This window comes from Mobula birostris, chromosome 5 (assembly GCF_030028105.1).
Source record: "Mobula birostris isolate sMobBir1 chromosome 5, sMobBir1.hap1, whole genome shotgun sequence".
Taxonomy (NCBI): Eukaryota; Metazoa; Chordata; class Chondrichthyes; order Myliobatiformes; family Myliobatidae; genus Mobula; species Mobula birostris.
In genome coordinates, this window is record NC_092374.1 from 192,032,460 (window position 1) to 192,050,352 (window position 17,893).

The following is a 17,893-nucleotide window of genomic DNA, read 5'->3' on the forward strand; positions in this document are numbered from 1 at the left end:
ATGTAAAATACTAGAGACACAAGAGATTCTGCAGATGCCGGAAATCTAGAGTAACACACAAAATGCTAGAAGAACTCTGCAAATCAGGCAGCATCTATGGAGAGGAGTAAACAGTTGGTGTTTTGAGCTAAGACCCTGTCCTGATCTTGATGAAAGGTCTTGGTCCAAAAAGTTGACTGTTTATTCCTCTCCATAGGTGCAGCCTGACCTGCTGGGTTTCTCCAGCATTTTGTGTGTGTTACTCAAATACTAGAGGTTGTGCATTTAATGTGAGAGAGGGGAAAGCTTAAGGAGGATTATGAGGCAGGCTTCCTTTCACACAGTGAGAGGTGGGTGTCTAGAACAGGCTGATCCCTGTGAGACACAAGGTTAAATATTTTCAAAACGTTTTCATCAATAGCCTTGTGTCCCAAGACCATGGTAAAGGGATGGGATAGAATGTGAGTTCCTATTTGGTCGGTCGGTGGGGTTTACATTGGGACTGAATCAGAGCCTTGCAGTGAAAAGGTTACTGCTGCAGATCAGTAAGGAGTTAACACGGCACAGGACCCGGGTGAATCTCAGCAGTTTGCGCTAACAGCTCTGTCTGTCTGTGTGGAAATTAATCACATTAGTCATGCAGCGTTGAAAGCGGAAAAAAAAGACGGAGGGAATTGGAGCAAGTGCACTGTGTGAACTGGAAAAGGCACAGCCTGGATCGGATGTATGACAGCCTGTTTGGTGCAGGGAGACGTCAGCAAGTGCTTACTGCTGGGACTCCTGACCGCGAGACCGGATACACTCCAGAGCCCGGCTCTGCCAGGTAGCAGGCCCTCTGTTGCCAGGGTACTAGAGCCCATCTCTGCCAGGGCACCAGAGACCCCTCTGCCAGGTGGACAGGAGCTCTCTATTCCAGGACACCAGTTCCCTCCCTCCATCTGAGGACCATTCCCCTCCTCTCTATCAGGGGACCAGTTCCCTCTTCTCCATCAGGGGACCAGTTCCCTCCCCTCCACCTGGGGACCAGTTCCCTCCTCTCCATCAGGGACCAGTTCCCTCCCTCCATCAGGGTCTAATTCCCTCCCCACCATCAGGGTCTAGTTCCCTTTCATCCATCGGGGACCAGAGCCCTTTCCTCTACCAGGAGACCAAAGCCCTCTCCTCTGCCAGGAGACCAGGAAAATGGTGGATACAGCACAGTTCATCACAGGAAAAACTTCCCCACCATTGAGCACGTCTACAAGGAGCGTAGCCACAAGAAATCAGTATCCATCAAAAAGGGCCTTCATCATCCTGGCCAAGCTCTCTTCGCACACTTTCCATCAGGAAGAAGGTACAGGAGCATGAGGTCCCACACCACCAGGTTCAGGAACAGTTATTACCCTTCAACCGTCAGGCTGATGGACCAGTGTGGATAATTTCACTCACCACAACAGTGAACTGTTGAACTAATCAATAAGCTTCAAGACCTTGGCCTCAATACCTCGTGTGCAATTGGATCTCCTCCACAATCTCCATCAGCCGTGTGCTTAGCCCCCTGCTCTATTCGTTTTATATTTATGACTAACAAGAAAATCTGCAGGTGCTGGAAACCCAAGCAACACACAAAATGCTGCCCGAAACGTCGACTGTGCTTTTTCCCATAGACGGTACCTGGCCTGCTGAGTTCCTCCAGTATTTTGTGTGAGTTGCTTACAGTTATGACCATGATGCTAAGCACAGCTCCAATACCATACTCAAGTTTGCTGATGTTACCGCTGTCTTTGGCCGAATCAAAGGTGGTGACAAATAAACATGTTTGAGAGGGATTGAAAATCTGTCTGAGTTGTGCCAAAAGAACAACTTCTCACTCAACGTCGTCAATAATGGCATTATTGGTTTTAGGAGCAGGAAACTGGAGTTCCACTAGTCTGTCCTCATTGGAGGATCAGCAGTCGAGAGGGTCAGCAACTTTAAATTCATTGCTGTTATCATTTCAGGGGATCTGTCCTGGGTTTAGCATGTAAGTGTCATTACGATAAAAGCATGCCAGGGGCTGTATTTCCTTAGAAGTTTGCAACGATTTGGCATGACATCTGGATCTTTGACAAACCTCTATAGATGTGTGGTGGAGAGTATAATGACTGGTACGGAAACACCAATGCCCTTGAACGGAAAATCACAGGTAAAGCCCTCCCCACCATTGAGCACATCTACAAGGAGCGCTGTTGCAAGAAAGCAGCACCCATCTTCAGGGACTCCCCACCACCCAGGTCATGCTCTCTTCTTGCTGCTGTCATCGTGAAGAAGGTACAGGAATCTCATGACTCATACCTCCAGGTTCAGGAACAGTTGTTACCCCTCAACCATCAACCTCTTGAACCAGAGGGAGTAACTCCACTCACTCCATCATTGGACTGTTCCCACAACCTATAGAGCCACTTTCAAGGAGTCTTCATCTCATGTTCTCGATATTTATTGCTTATTTATTTATTCGTCTTTTGTATTTGCACAGTGTGTTGTCTTTTGCACATTGGTTGTTTGTCCATCCGTTTGGGTGTGGGTTTTCATTGATTCTACTGTGTTTCTTGGATTTACTGAGTATGCCTGCAAGAAAATGAATCTCGGAGTTGCAAATGGTGACGCATGTGTACTTTGTTTGTTTCTTTTATTTCCACCGTTCGTCTTCTTTACACAGTGGTTGTTAGTCTTTGTGTGTAATTTTTCATTGATTCTACTGTGAACTCCTGCAAAACAGTGAATCTCAGGGTAGTCCCTGGTGACATATATGCACTTTGATAATAAATTTACATTGAACTTTAAACTTTGAACCAGTGACCTCCCCTCAACCGGGAGAGCCTTACCAATCCAACCATCCCACACCAGTCCAGGCCAAGCATGTTGCTCCAATCCTGAGCCACATGGCCCACTACCATTTCACACGTGCTGCTCACCTACTGTAACACTGAAGCGGACAAAATGTGGGACCAGACCAGTCCCTTCGGGTACACACCCTGATCCTGACCTCACACATGAAGCCTCATTCTGCAGGATCAGGTAAGGTCGCTGGCAGTGGGGGTGGGGGGGGGGTAGAAGAGAGCCTTGATTTTCTCCCCCTTTTACGGGGAAGGTGTTGCTGCTGGTTAGGGGCCCTGGAACCAGAGGTCACGGGTGTCTGTTACCTGGAGTAGAAACTTCTTCATTCTGCAGATGATGAATCATCGTGTCACAGAGCTACACAGCACAGAGACAGATCCTCATCACAGTTTCTGTGTTGGCCCATCAGTGGAATTTATTCCTCCTTCCCCCTCCCCACGAGGCCCGTGGAGACTCGGTCACTGAGTTCACTCAAATCAGAGAGGGACTAGGGTCACGTGAGGAGGCAGGTTCTTGAGCCAGGTCATTGACCCTAACCTTGATGAAGGTCGATGGGCCCAAATGACCTGCACTTAATCAGTTTCTGGGGGTCACAGTGTCAGCCCAACTTCATGCTGAATAAAATTCCCATCTAAGCTAATCCCATTTGGCCCATATCCCTCTAAACCTTTCCGCTCCATATACCTGTCCAAGGTCCTTTTAAATGTTATTAATGTACCTACCTCAACCTCTTCCTCTGGCAGCTTCTTCCATGTACTGACTTCTCTCTGGGTGTTAAAGCTGACCCTCAGGTTCCACTTAAATCTCTCTCCTCTCCCCTCTCACCTTATACCCGTGCCCCCTCGCTCTGGGGAAAAGCCTGTGCTCTTACACCCCATCTACAGTATGCCCCTTGCGATTTTGTACACCTCCCCCCTACAAGATTACCCCTCAGTCTCCTATGCTCTAATGAAAAATATCCCAATCTGCCCAACCTCTCTCCATAACTCAGTTCCTCGAGTCCCAGCAACATTCTTGAAGATCTCTTCTGCACTCATTCTTTATCCAATCCTGATCCAAAAGATAGCACCTCCAGCTACACAGCGGTTCCCACTGGGAATATCGGCTAATGTCAGAGACTGCAGAGAGTTGGTCCTTCTGGCTATAGCGAATTGGACATGGTTTACTATTGTCACGTGTACAGGGAGACAGTGAAAAGCTTGTCTTACATACTGTTCATACAGATCAGATCATTACACACTGCATTGAGGTAGAATGAGGCAAACAATAACAGAATGCAGACTTTAGTGTTGGAGCTACAGAGAAAGTAAGGTGCATGATCTTGACGAATTAGATTATGAGGTCAAGGGTCCATCTTATCATCCAGGAGTTTGTTAGCCATCGTTGGTTCATGCGTCAGGCTTTTGTATCCTCCGCCCGATGGGAGAGGGGGAGGAGAGAGAATGTTGGGTTGGGTGGGGTCTCCGATCATGCTGTTTTACTGAGGCTGCCGACTGGTGGTGTAGTGGCATCAGCACTGGACTTCGAGGCGGGTGGTCCCAGGTTCGAACCCAGCCAGCTCCTTGCACCCTTTCCATCCGCGCTGGGTTGAGCGTCGAGCTGGCAACTCGGCCTGGTAAAAGCAAACAAAATGCTAAGGAAGCGGCAAAAAAAATGCCGCCCGATGCGCCGCAAGGAACAGCAACAGAAGTTTAGCCCTCACGTAATTGGAATTGATATTGGTTTATCATTGTCACATGTAGCAAGATCCAGTGAAAAGCTTGTCTTGTATACTGTTCATAGCTATCACAGAGCACTGAGGTAGAACAAGGTAAAACAACAACTGTAAGAGGAATGAAGTGTAACAGCTGCAGAGGAAGTGCAGTGCAGGTAGACAATAAGATGCAAGATCGTAATGAGACAGATTGTGAGGTCATCTTATCTAACAAGAGGTCCATTCAATAGTATTATGCCAGTAAACTGTAGCTGAGATCTAGGGTTAACTCCTGGATAGGCAAAGGGAGGGAGGACACACTGTGTAGCCCCTCGTGCTCTACTCCCACAGAATCTAGGCCTGGGGAGATCCCACTGTGGCTGGAACAGGGGAGCAGGTTGGTACCTCTGTCTGAGTCTTCAGCACCACGAAGCTGATTACAGATCAGGCAGCTGCCTGCGGTGCTGTGCACAGAAGCATCATGGAGCTTACTACAGCAGGCCGGAGCTCCAGTAATTAGCTGGAGATTCTGCTGCTCATCAGTATGGCAGCCGTCAGAGCATCCCAGCTCCGTACGACCCCCGCTTCAGGAACTGCGTCCATCCGCATTGTAAATCAGACCCCAGCATGTAAACCAGACTCCGTAACTGCTATTGTACACAGAGTTCAGATCCTGAACTCCTGGATTAAATCCCAGCCTGTAACACCCTCCCATGTCCACTACTCTGTGTATAAAGCCCCAAATCCCTTACTCAGATCTCAGCCTTTAACTCACTACTGGAGACCTGTTATACCATATATAAGCCCCTTTGACCCCTGAATTAGATCCCAGCCTGTAACTAACTCCCAGGAATCGATTATTCTATATATATCAACCCGGTGAAACCGTGGATTGGATCCTAGCCTGTAATTCACTCCCAGGGCTCGAGTACTCTATGTCTAAACCACCCTGATCCCTTGGATTAGCTTCCAGTCTATATCTCACTCCTGAGTATTGACTTATTTGTATTAGACCTCAGCCTGTAACTCAGCGATCTGTTACTCTATATTTTGACCTCCGGAACCCCTGGGTTGAATTTCAGCCCAGAACACATTCCTATGGATTTATTAGCCTATGACTCTGAACCCCGTGTTGGATCCCCCTCCCTGTTGATGTCACTCTGAGGATGAGGAGTTGTTTGGTTTGCATGGTAGAGATGGGGCAGCTTTGTTCCTGGGAAGGTGGTTGGGTGGCTGAGGCTAGTGGAGACCCCAGTGCTGCCAGCCGGTCTGGACGAGGGACCCCGTCTGTACCGAGCCATCACTGGGAGCGTGGGAGGAAGGGGCCCGTGTGTCAGAGCTCTGTCCTTCCGTTCCCATGGAAACCACTCTCAGTCGCACTGGCGCTCAGCCCGCTCATTTGGGTCGCCATGGCAACCTGGTGGATTGCCGCAGAGACTCTGTGGGCCGTTGCCATGGTGAATTCAATGCCGAAGAGCAGTTCAGAGCCGAGCTCCACAATGGGCTCCCTTCAACGCCACGGGATAAAGGGCATCATCCTCAGGGTTCCTGCAGCCTCCGCTCCAGCCCATGTGTTCCCGGGGTGGGATATTAACTCTTCCCCCTTACTGCTCCCTACTCACAGTCGGACACTGGCCTGTAGCCAGGGCAAGGATTAACCCTCTCCCACCAGTCTCCAATCACAGTCAGACCCCGCCTGGACCCAGGGCAAGGATTAACCCTCTCCCACCAGTCTCCCATCACAGGCAGACGCTGCCTGGTCCCAGGGCAGGAATTGACCCCCTCCCCACCATTCTTCAATCACAATTGGACCCAGGCTGTACCCAGAGCAAAAAATAGCTCTCTCCCCACTACTCTCCAGTCACAGTCAGACTCAACCTGTACCCAGGGCAAAGATTAACCCCCTCCCTAACACTTTCCAATCACAGACAGACCCAACCTAAACCCAAGGCAGGGATTAACTCTAACTCTTCCCCCCACCCCCACCACCCTCTACTCACATTTGAACCTGGCTTGTACCCAGGGCAGAGGATTAACCCCTTCCCCATCACTTTCCAATCACAGTCGAACCCAACCTGTACCTACGGCAGCGATTAACTCTACCTACCCTCCCCCCTCAACCACTGCCTACTCACAGTTGGATCAAGCTTATATGCAGGGAAGGGATTAACCCTGTTCTTCTTCTTCATGTGCCTGCGTGTTACACGCATGGGCGATCATGGTTTTCCATATCGAACGATCCCTCGCAGCGTCAATATCTCAGACACTCAGATCTGTTAGTTCTTTCACAGTGTCCATATATTTTCTTCTTTGCCTTCCTCTTCCGTGTTTCCCGGGCGTGCGGCCTTGTAATGTAGGGCATTCTATTTCTCCCTTTCTGATGATATGGCCCAGGAATTTAAGTTTCTTCTCATTTAATGTTCTCATTAGAGATCTTTTTGTATGGGCACATTTTAGAACTGTCTCATTAGTTACCCTATCTCTATATGATATTTTCAGCATTCTTCTAAGAAAGCACGTTTCTGTTGCTTCTAAGTTTCTTTGGAGTTCTGGTGTTATAGTCCATGTTTCGGAAGCAAACAGCAAGATTGGCCAGATGTTATATTTTAGTAGCCTAAGCCTTGTTGTCATAGAAATGTGTCTATTGGTAAAAATGGGTTTCATTTTTTGGAAGTTGGTTTTGGCAATGGCAATTCTTTTTTTTTCTTCTTTAACCCTGTACCCCACCACTATCCACTCACAGCTGGACCCAGCCCATAACTAGAGAGGATTTAACCCTCTCACACACTACTTTCCAGAGCGGGACACTGGTCTGTACCCAGAGGAGGGGATTAACCCTCTCTCCCACTACTGCTCCCCCATTCAAAATCAGAACCAGCCTGTACTCAGGGAAGGGACTGACCCTCTCCCCTCACCCTAACTCTTCAATCACAGTCAAACACTGGCCTGTACTCAGGACAGGGATCAACCCTCTTCTCTACCGTCACTCTCCACTCACAGTCAGAGACAGATTGTACTCAGGGAGGGATTAATTGTCTCCCTGACCCCAGTCTCCAATCACAGTCAGGGACAGCCTGTACCCAGGCCAAGGATTAAACCCCTTCCTGCCGCCAGTCTCCAATCACAGTCAGACCCAGCCTGTACGCAGGGCAGGGATTAACCCTTTCCCCCGCCGTTGGTCTCCATTCAGAGTCAGACCCAGCCTGTACCCAGGCCAAAGATTAAGCCCCTTCCTGCCCCCAGTCTCCAATCACAGTCAGACCCAGCCTGTACGCAGGGCAGCAATTAACCCTCTCCCCCACCATTACTCTCCATTCAGAGTCAGACTTGTAATCAGGGAGAAATTAATCCTCCCCACTGACAGTTAGACACATCTTGAACTCAGGGAGGATTAACCCTCTCCCTCACCACCACTCTCCACTGACAGTCAGACACAGATCGCAGGTTTAAAGTTTCCCTTTATTTGTTATATGTGCATAGCAATATCCAAACATACAGTGAAGTGCGTTGCTTGCGTCAAATCAAATCGGCGAGGATTGTGCTGTGTCAGCCCGCAAGTGATGACACGCTTCCGGTGCATAGCATGCCCACAACTTACTAACCCTAACCTGTACGCCTGTGGGATATGGGAGGAAATCCACAGTCATGGGGAGAACGTACAAACTAACAGGCAGCCGCAGGAATTGAACCCTAACGGGTGTTGCCAGCACTGTAGTAGCATCATGTTCACCACTGTGCTGTCCAGTGTTGGTGAATAAACCTTTCACCCATTGCTCGCTACTCACAGTCAAACACCAGGCAGCCTGTTCCTCGCAAAGTAATTTACTCCTCTCCCCACTCTGTGTAGCATGGATCACCCTGTTCAACACATAATCATCGACCCGATGAATTAAGCATGAATCAAATATCAAGGAGGAAGTTAATAAAAATCCAGAGATTATAAATTGAATCTGATCAAGGGAATTGGATATGTAATATACATGTAGAACAATGGGTATGAGAGAGTGTATTGCAGCTGGAATCTAATTACGGGGTTCTGGGAATTTATATATAGATTAATGAATACATGAGGTGTCACAGGCTGGAGTCTGGTTGAGCTGAGAGTGATTGTTCCACTAATTACACCTTCATACCCTGTTCTCTAAAGTCTATAATGCTGTGACATAGTGCGAAAAGCTGTTAAAATACTTGTTTCTTCCTTCCCCTTTTATTTCTTACCTTTCCCTAGTAATTTTATTTCATGGATATACTTGATTCATAAAAAAATCTATATAGAAAATACAAATGCAGGTCAATACATATTTTGCCGTTGGATCAATGATGCCATAGAACCATAGAACACTACAGCACAGAAAACAGGCCACTCAGCCCTTCTAGTCTGTGCTGAAACATTATTCCGCTAGTCCCATTGACCTGCATCCAGTCCATAACCCTCCAGACCTCTCCCATCTGTGTACCTATCCAATTTTTTCTTAAAGCTTAAGAGTGAGCCCGCATTTACCATTTGCCTTTACTTCCTCTCTCAATTCTTGTCATCTCTTATCCCTTTCTGTCTCTATATTGCTTTTTCCCTCCTTCTCGCTTTCTGCCTTTATCTCTTTCTCTCTTTCCATTCCTCTATCTCTCTCTTCCTTTCTCTCTATTTCGTTCTCTTTCCTTTTCGCTCTCATAGCTCACTCTCTTTCCTTTTCTTATTCTCTCTCTCTCTCTGAAGTATCAGCAGTGGACCCTTTCTCTTGACAGTCAAACAAGCTGCTGTAAGGACTCAGCAAGCTGAGCAGCATCTGTGGGGGGAGAGGAATGGTCATCATTTCAGGTTGAAACCGTGCATCAGATCCTAAACTTTCTACACACTCCTTACACTCTTTGAATCCCAGTCCTGATGTAGGGTTTTGACCCAAAACACCGACAAACCCCACCGGTTGCTGTTTGAATCTGAGACCGTCCAGCAGTCCCTCGTGTCTCCAATCCCTTGACCTCTCTTGTCCTCTGTTCACAGGTGGTGTCCCACCTGCCGACCACACCAAGGTCATCCCTACATTCCGGTACCTATCACAGAAGCTCTTTGTGTCTGTCTCTGTCTTGGCTGGGCTCGGGATTTTGCTGGGAATCATCTGCCTGACCTTCAACATCTACAACAGTAACGTGCGGTGAGTAGGCGCCAGGGGAAGAGGCTTCACCGAATGTGTCAAGATCAGGATCAGGCTTAATATCACCGACTTAGCAATGTAATGCACAGAAATGATATCGCTATAAATTTAAAATAAATGAAATGTGCAAAAGAAAGGAATGGAGAGGTCATGGACGTTCAGAACTCTGATGGGGGAGTGGGTGGGGGGAAAGAAGTTTTATTTATTTATTTATTGGGTTTTTTTTTTGTCACATGTACATCAAAACATGCAGCGAAATTCAAAGCATACAGTTTGAATCAAATAGAATCAGTGAGGATTGTGGTGGCAGCCCGCCACACTTCTGGTACGAACAAAGCATGCCTGCGACTTACTAACCCTAACCCGTACGTCTTTGGAACGTGGGAGGAAACCGGAGCATCCGGAGAAAGCTGTTCCTAAAATGTTGAGTGTTCATCTTCAGGCTCCTGTATCTCCTCCCCAATGGTAGTAATGAAAAGAGGACATGTTCTGGGTGGTGACAGTCTTTAGTAATGGACGCTACCTTCTTGAGCACCTTACCTTGAAGATGTCCTTAGTGGTGGGGAGACTAGTAGCCGTGATAGAGCAGGATGGATCTGTAAGCCTCTGTTAAGGTAGCCTCTTACCATCCTCTGCATTGCAGCCTCTGTACCATTACCGATGGGCCAAATTAACCAGAATCCACTGGTTATGTCTATATATACAGTGGATTAATTGGGCCATCAGTTAATTGGGACATTTGCTTATTCGGGACAACTCTTAAAGAATAAAAACAAATCGAGAAAATAGACGGGATCCCTTTAGTTTATTGGGACACTATGCCACTTAACTGGGGCAGGAGAAGGCCAGTTACATGCACTTGTGCGGCCATTAGAAACTACACTGCGCTTAGAGTGAACAGTTGTGTCAGTTGCGTGTGCTTGTGTTATGTTATCTATTTGGCACGTCAGATGCTGATTCTAAAAGCTGTCTATATATACAGTAGATTCCAGTTAATTGGGCCATCAGTTAATTGATATATTTTTTAAAATTTTGACTTAAAAAAAAATTGAGACCCTTGCCAAGATGCCTCGAAAAGATTTGACACTAACCCAAAAAAATACCCTGCTGGACCAAATTAAAATCCATCTGCCTAACACCACTCATTGTTAGGTGGCAGAGATAACAGAAGTGCTGAAATCTACAATTGCACACACGATACATCAGCAAGATAAACTGCGAGAAGAATGGGCATTGCAAGAGGGACAACAGGGAACACCCCAAAAACGTAAGCATGAAGCAAAGGATCCAGTTATTTGAAGTGGCCTTCAATCAATAGCTTTCCATTGTAACTGGATGGGGTGTGCATTTCAGTGGACCAATGTTAAAATGCAAGTCAGAGGAGTTAGCTAAAAAGCTGGGTCACGAAGATTTTAAAGAAATAGATGGTCGGTTGTCTTGATGGTCGGTTGTCTTGATGGAAATGTAAGCACCACATTAGATTCAAGAAGGCACATGGCAAGAAGGGTAGTGCTGATGTTGCAAGTGCAGAAACATGGAAATTTACAAAACTCCCCGACTTGCTTCAAAAATTTTGTGTAGATGATTCTACAATGCAGATAAAACAGGCCATTTTTTAAAATCATGCCTGGCTGGATGGTTCCCTTTGCTACAAACACACAACACAGTTAGGTTCAAAGAAAGCAATGGATCGTATAATAGGATTGTGCAAATATGTCAGGAACTGATAAAAAAAAAGTTGGTTATTGGGGAAAGCGTTAAACCTCGATGCTTCAAGGGACTACGAGTGAATGGTTTACCAGTCAAGTACTCTGCTAATAAGAATGCGTGGATAACTTCTGAAATTTCTAGAAAATGACTGATGAGTTGGGATATGGAACTACAGTGGAAATCAAGCAAAATTCTTCTGCTTGTTGACAATTATGCAGCACTCCCTGATGTAGAATGTTTGAGAAACATCCAGCTGGAATTTCTGCCTACTAATGCAACATCCTTGTTGCAACCAATGGATATGGGAATCAAAAAAATGTTAAAACGTATTGCGGAAAGTTGGTGAACCACATTCTCAAAGCAATTGAAGAAAATCTACTAACACCTTCAACAGCCAAGGAAGTAAATGCAAGGGTTAACCTTTTACAGGCTGTACTGTTTGACAATGATAGGTGAGAAGTAAACAGCAAGATACTGTGGTCTCAAGCATTCAAGCTTGGAGGTGCTGAAAACAGCCGGGAATAAAATGAAACGATTTCACGACTTCAACAAGTTAGGAACTATGCAGAACTTGAAGGTATCAGCAGTCATTTTAAATGTTACAATGAAAATGAAGATTTGGGGATTCATTCGTCAAAAGCATTGTATCAAAGCACCGAGGCCAGGAATATGAAGGTGAGGAAAGTGATTAGGATGACACAACTGAACCAGGGCTAGGAAATTTATTGTTTGATTATGACACTGCTTCAAGTGAAGACACTGGGTGCCTATACTGATTTTGTTCATTTACAATCAAAAGAATGCGCTGGCGTATACTTGAAGAATTCCTCCGTCAGTAGCTATTAGTAACCAGTACACAGGTTTAGAGTACTGTATTAGTTTTGTTCATCTCCTAACTTGTTCTGTATTTCATTTAAGTAGATACTTTGTTACTCAGTTTAATGGTAATTTGTCTTTCTTACACCGTTTTAACTTTCCATAAAACTTTGGATAATTGTGGCAGCCACTTAATTGGGCCAAAACATATTGATCCCGATGTGTCCCAATTAATCAGAATCCACTGTATTAATTGGGACAGTACATTGACACCAGTACATTTTGGCCCACTTAAGCAGCTGCCCCAGTTAGATGAAGTTTCATGAAAATAGTTGAAAAGGCATAAAAAAGACAAACAACCAGTTAAGTGAGCAACAAAATATCCATTTAAATGAAATACAGAACAAATTAGCACACTCTCAATGCTACTACAGTACTATAAAATTGTGTAGTTGTTCCTAATAGTTATCAAAGGAGGAATTCATCCTGTCGTGTAGGAGGTGTCCAGGGAGAGATAGCACCTCTGGTTAAAGGGCTTGTTATTGTCTCCATTCTGGAGCAGATCACTCACCTTTGATTCCCATCGGAAGCTTACCTCTCATCTGTGGCTCCAAGTGGATGTTTGCATGTGACGGCAGCCGCATCTCGGTACACTGACAGGCAGGGTAAACCAGGTGAGGGTAGCCAGTGGGCATCATACCCCAGTAAAATAGGGACATGCCTGTCCTAGCACGTGAGGTCATATCCCGCAGATTGCATGGATGAAATCAGTAGTGAGATGCAATGGCCAAGAAGGCAATTGTACAATGTTTTGTGGTGAGCAAAGGCAATGAAAAGGCACAGAAGTCATGGTTATCCACTGCAACTAAGGAAGACTTCAGTCTGTGACAACTATTTGTACCACTGGACCCAGACTTCCGAGGTCAAGAGAGTGGATCTGTCCCAGTGCAAAGGCTTTTCCACTTTAAAAACCCTCCTGCACAGGTTTCACTGCCATCGTTGAATATGATGGACAACCAGCACACTGTCGTGTTCTTGTGATTGATTATAAGTGAATAAAATTAGCTAGTGCAGATAATGGACTGCCTTCATACAATACTTTCAACAATTGTATCCCCCAAATCTTCATTTTTATTGTAACGTTCAAGATGAATGTTGAAAACACTAATAATTCCTACCTTGTTGAAGTAGTGAAATACAAAAGATGCAAAAGATTGGGCACCCCTTGTCAAAATTTCTGTTACTATGAATAGCTAAATGAGTAAAAGATGACCTGATTTTCAAAAGGCATAAAGTTAAAGATGACGTATTTGTTTAATATTTTAAGCAAGATTACTTTTTTATTTCCATCTTTTACAGTTTCAAAATAACAAAAAATGAAAAGGGCCGGAAGAAAAGGTTTGGGCACCCTGCATGATCAGTACTTAGTAACACCCCCTTTGGCAAGTATCACAGCTGGTAAATGGTTTCTGTAGCCAGCTAAGAGTCTTTCAATTCTTGTTTGGGGGATTTTTGCCCATTCTTCCTTGCAAAAGCCTTCTAGTTCTGTGAGATTTTTGGGCCATCTTGCATGCACTGCTCTTTTGAGGTCTATCCACAGATTTTCGATGATGTTTAGGTCGGGGAACTGTGAGGGCCATGGCCAGCTTGCGCATCTGGTAGTCCATTGTGGATTTTGAGGTGCATTTAGGATCATTATCCTGTTGTAGAAGCCATCCTCTTTTCATCTTCAGCTTTTTTACAGATGGTGTGATGTTTGCTTCCAGAATTTGCTGGTATTTAATTGAATTCATCCTTCCCATACCAGTGAAATGTTCCCCATGCCACTGGCTGCAACACAAGCCCAAAGCATGATCGATCCACCCCCCATGTTTAACAGTTGGAGAGGGGTTCTTTTCATGAAATTCTGCACCCTTTTCTCTCCAAAAAATTCATGAATTTCTCACCACGAAATTCAGCATCAGAAGTTTGCAAAGGAACATCTAAACAAGCCTGATGCATTTTGGAAACAAGTCCTGTGGACTGATGAAGTTAAAATAGAACTTTTTGGCTGCAATGAGCAAAGGTATGTTTGGAGAAAAAAGGGTGCAGAATTTCATGAAAAGAACCCCTCTCCAACTGTTAAGCACAGGGGAGGATCGATCATGCTTTGGGCTTGTGTTGCAGCCAGTGGCACGGGGAAAATTTCACTGGTAGAGGGAAGAATGAATTCAATTAAATACCAGCAAATTCTGGAAGCAAACATCACACCGTCTGTAAAAAAGCTGAAGATGAAAAGAGGATGGCTTCAACAACAGGATAATGATCCTAAACACACCTCAAAATCCATGATGGACTACCAGAGGCACAAGTTGGCCATGGCCCTCACAGTCCCCCGACCTAAACATCATTGAAAATCTGTGGATAGACCTCAAAAGAGCAGTGCATGCAAGACGGCCCAAGAATCTCACAGAACTAGAAGCCTTTTGCAAGGAAGAAGGGGTGAAAATCCCCCAAACAAGAATTGAAAGACTCTTAGCTGGCTACAGAAACCACTTACAAACTGTGATACTTGCCAAAGGGGGTGTTACTAAGTACTGACCATGCAGGGTGCCCAAACTTTGCTTCGGGCTCTTTTCCTTTTTTGTTATTTTGAAACTGTAAAAGATGGAAATAAAAAAGTAACCTCGCTTAAAATATTAAAGAAATGTGTCATCTTTAACTTTAAGCCTTTTGGAAATCAGGTCATCTTTTACTCGCTTAGCTATTCACAGTAGCAGAAATTTTGACCAGGGGTGCCCAAACTTTTGCATGCCACTGCAGTTTCATTTTCACTCCTGGCCATTTCTGGCATCACCAAACCCCGAATGCTTGAAACTGTAGTGAGCAAAACAATACTAATACAGTCAAGGAACGCAAACAACAGGAATTCTGCAGATGCTGGAAATTCAAGCAACACACATCAAAGTTGCTGGTGAACGCAGCAGGCCAGGGAGCATCTGTAGGAAGAGGTACAGTCGACGTTTCAGGCCGAGACCCTTCGTCAGGACTAACTGAAGGAAGAGTGAGTAAGGGATTTGAAAGTTGGAGGGGGAGGGGGAGATCCAAAATGATAGGAGAAGACAGGAGGGGGAGGGATACAGCCAAGAGCTGGACAGGTGATAGGCAAAAGGGGATACGAGAGGATCATGGGACAGGAGGTCCGGGAGAAAGACAAGGGGGGGACCCAGAGGATGGGCAAGAGGTATATTCAGAGGGACAGAGGGAGAAAAAGGAGAGACAGAGAGAATGTGTGTATATAAATAACGGATGGGGTGGAAGGGGGAGGTGGGGCATTAGCGGAAGTTAGAGAAGTCGATGTTCATGCCATCAGGTTGGAGGCTACCCAGACGGAATATAAGGTGTTGTTCCTCCAACCTGAGTGTGGCTTCATCTTTACAGTAGAGGAAGCCGTGGATAGACATGTCAGAATGGGAATGGGATGTGGAATTAAAACGTGTGGCCACTGGGAGATCCTGCTTTCTCTGGCAGACAGAGCGTAGGTGTTCAGCAAAGCGGTCTCCCAGTCTGCGTCGGGTCTCGCCAATATATAAAAGGCCACATCGGGAGCACCGGACGCAGTATATCACCCCAGTCAACTCACAGGTGAAGTGTTGCCTCACCTGGAAGGACTGTTTGGGGCCCTGAATGGTGGTAAGGGAGGAAGTGTAAGGGCATGTGTAGCACTTGTTCCGCTTACACGGATAAGTGCCAGGAGGGAGATCAATGGGGAGGGATGGGGGGGGACGAATGGACAAGGGGGTTGCATAGGGAGCGATCCCTGCGGAATGCAGAGAGAGGGGGGGAGGGAAAGATGTGCTTAGTGGTGGGATCCCGTTGGAGGTGGCTGAAGTTACGGAGAATAATATGTTGGACCCGGAGGCTGGTGGGGTGGTAGGTGAGGACCAGGGGAAACCTATTCTTAGTGGGGTGGCGGGAGGATGGAGTGAGAGCAGATGTACGTGAAATGGGGGAGATGCGTTTAAGAGCAGAGTTGATAGTGGAGGAAGGGAAGCCCCTTTCTTTAAAAAAGGAAGACATCTCCCTCGTCCTAGAATGAAAAGCCTCATCCTGAGAGCAGATGCAGCGGAGACGGAGGAATTGCGAGAAAGGGATGGCGTTTTTGCAAGAGACAGGGTGAGAAGAGGTATAGTCCAGATAGCTGTGAGAGTCAGTAGGCTTATAGTAGACATCAGTGGATAAGCTGTCTCCAGAGACAGAGACAGAAAGATCTAGAAAGGGGAGGGAGGTGTCGGAAATGGACCAGGTAAACTTGAGGGCAGGGTGAAAGTTGGAGGCAAAGTTAATAAAGTCAACGAGTTCTGCATGCGTGCAGGAAGCAGCGCCAATGCAGTCGTCGATGTAGCGAAGGGAAAGTGGGGGACAGATACCAGAATAGGCATGGAACATAGATTGTTCCACAAACCCAACAAAAAGACAGGCATAGCTAGGACCCATACGGGTGCCCATAGCTACACCTTTAGTTTGGAGGAAGTGGGAGGAGCCACATACAGGGAAACCCAGCTATCTTCTCGATTAGTTTTTGTTTTTTGAGAGTTGTCCCAGATAAGCAGCTGCCCCATTTAACCGAAAAACCAATTAACTGGAATGTATATGGGTAAATGATTTTTTATCCATATTAAGAGTAACTTAAATGAGAAGTCTTAGGTTCAAAGTGAGAGGTAGAAGGTTTTGAGGGGGATTTTCTTTTCCCTAGAGGGTGGTCGGAATCAGGAATGGGGGTGTAACATAGGCAGAGATATGGAGATCATCGTATTTAAGAAACAGCTGGACATGGATTGCAGGGGTAAGTGAGATCAGATTAGATTGGCACAACTAACAGCATTGACTTGGTGGGCCAAATGGTCTGTTTCTATGCTCTACAGCTCCATGACTCAAACCCCTGTGTGATGTTCCCCAACCCATCTCTGTCACCCCATCCGGCCCCACAACCCTCCCCTCCTATCAGAGAACAACAAATCCTCAGAATCCCTCCTGGACTGGGATGTTGACTGCATTCGAGGCAGGGAGTGTTAGAAAACTGAAGGATGTGGGGTTAGTGCAGGTAAGGAGAGCTGAGGTAAAAGATCAGCCATGTTGTTACTGAAGGGAAGTGTTAAATGACCTGCTGCTGATGTGTTCAGGGTTGTCTATGCTGTTGTGTGTTTGTGGCTCTGTTGTTGTCAACATTCATGGTCCAGGTGCAGATCAATAGGCATGGGTAGAATAACAGTTCAACACAGAATAGGTCGGCTGAATGGCTTGTTTCTGAGCTGTGGTGATCTATTACACTATTGTGTTTTTTACTCTGCTCGTTGTATGTTGTTGACATTCACAGGAGAACAAAGAAATACAATACAATGAAAAACTAGTTGGTTGGTTGATATCTGTCTGTCTCGAAGCCTGGGCAGAAGATATGGAGATCCCGAGATGCCCAGTTGTCAAGATCCCCTTCCCGGCCTCACTAGTGTAGTCCAAAGGAAAGCTTATGAAGCAATACGTTTGGCACCAGCTTGGTGCAGGAGCTGCCAGAAGGATGTTCATTGACATCCAGCTAACTTAGGGGCTCCACTCTGGATTTGCTATCTGGGTTTACTCCTGAAGCCTTTGTCTCTCCCAAGGCTGCCCACAATGCAGTGAGGCTATTTATGCATAGCTGGGGATCTGGTTC

The 17,893-nt window shown here is 46.1% G+C and overlaps 1 protein-coding gene across 2 annotated transcripts in view; it reads left to right on the plus strand.

The window, feature by feature from the left end:
• The window catches only part of LOC140198171 (gamma-aminobutyric acid type B receptor subunit 1-like), a 289,471-nt gene that overhangs the window by 241,570 nt on the left and 30,008 nt on the right, over window positions 1-17,893 (plus strand). For both annotated transcript variants that reach the window (XM_072259164.1, XM_072259165.1), the window contains exon 15: window positions 9,528-9,678. In XM_072259164.1, the coding sequence (XP_072115265.1) occupies window positions 9,528-9,678 (151 nt within the window). The remainder of the gene's footprint in view (window positions 1-9,527; window positions 9,679-17,893) is intronic.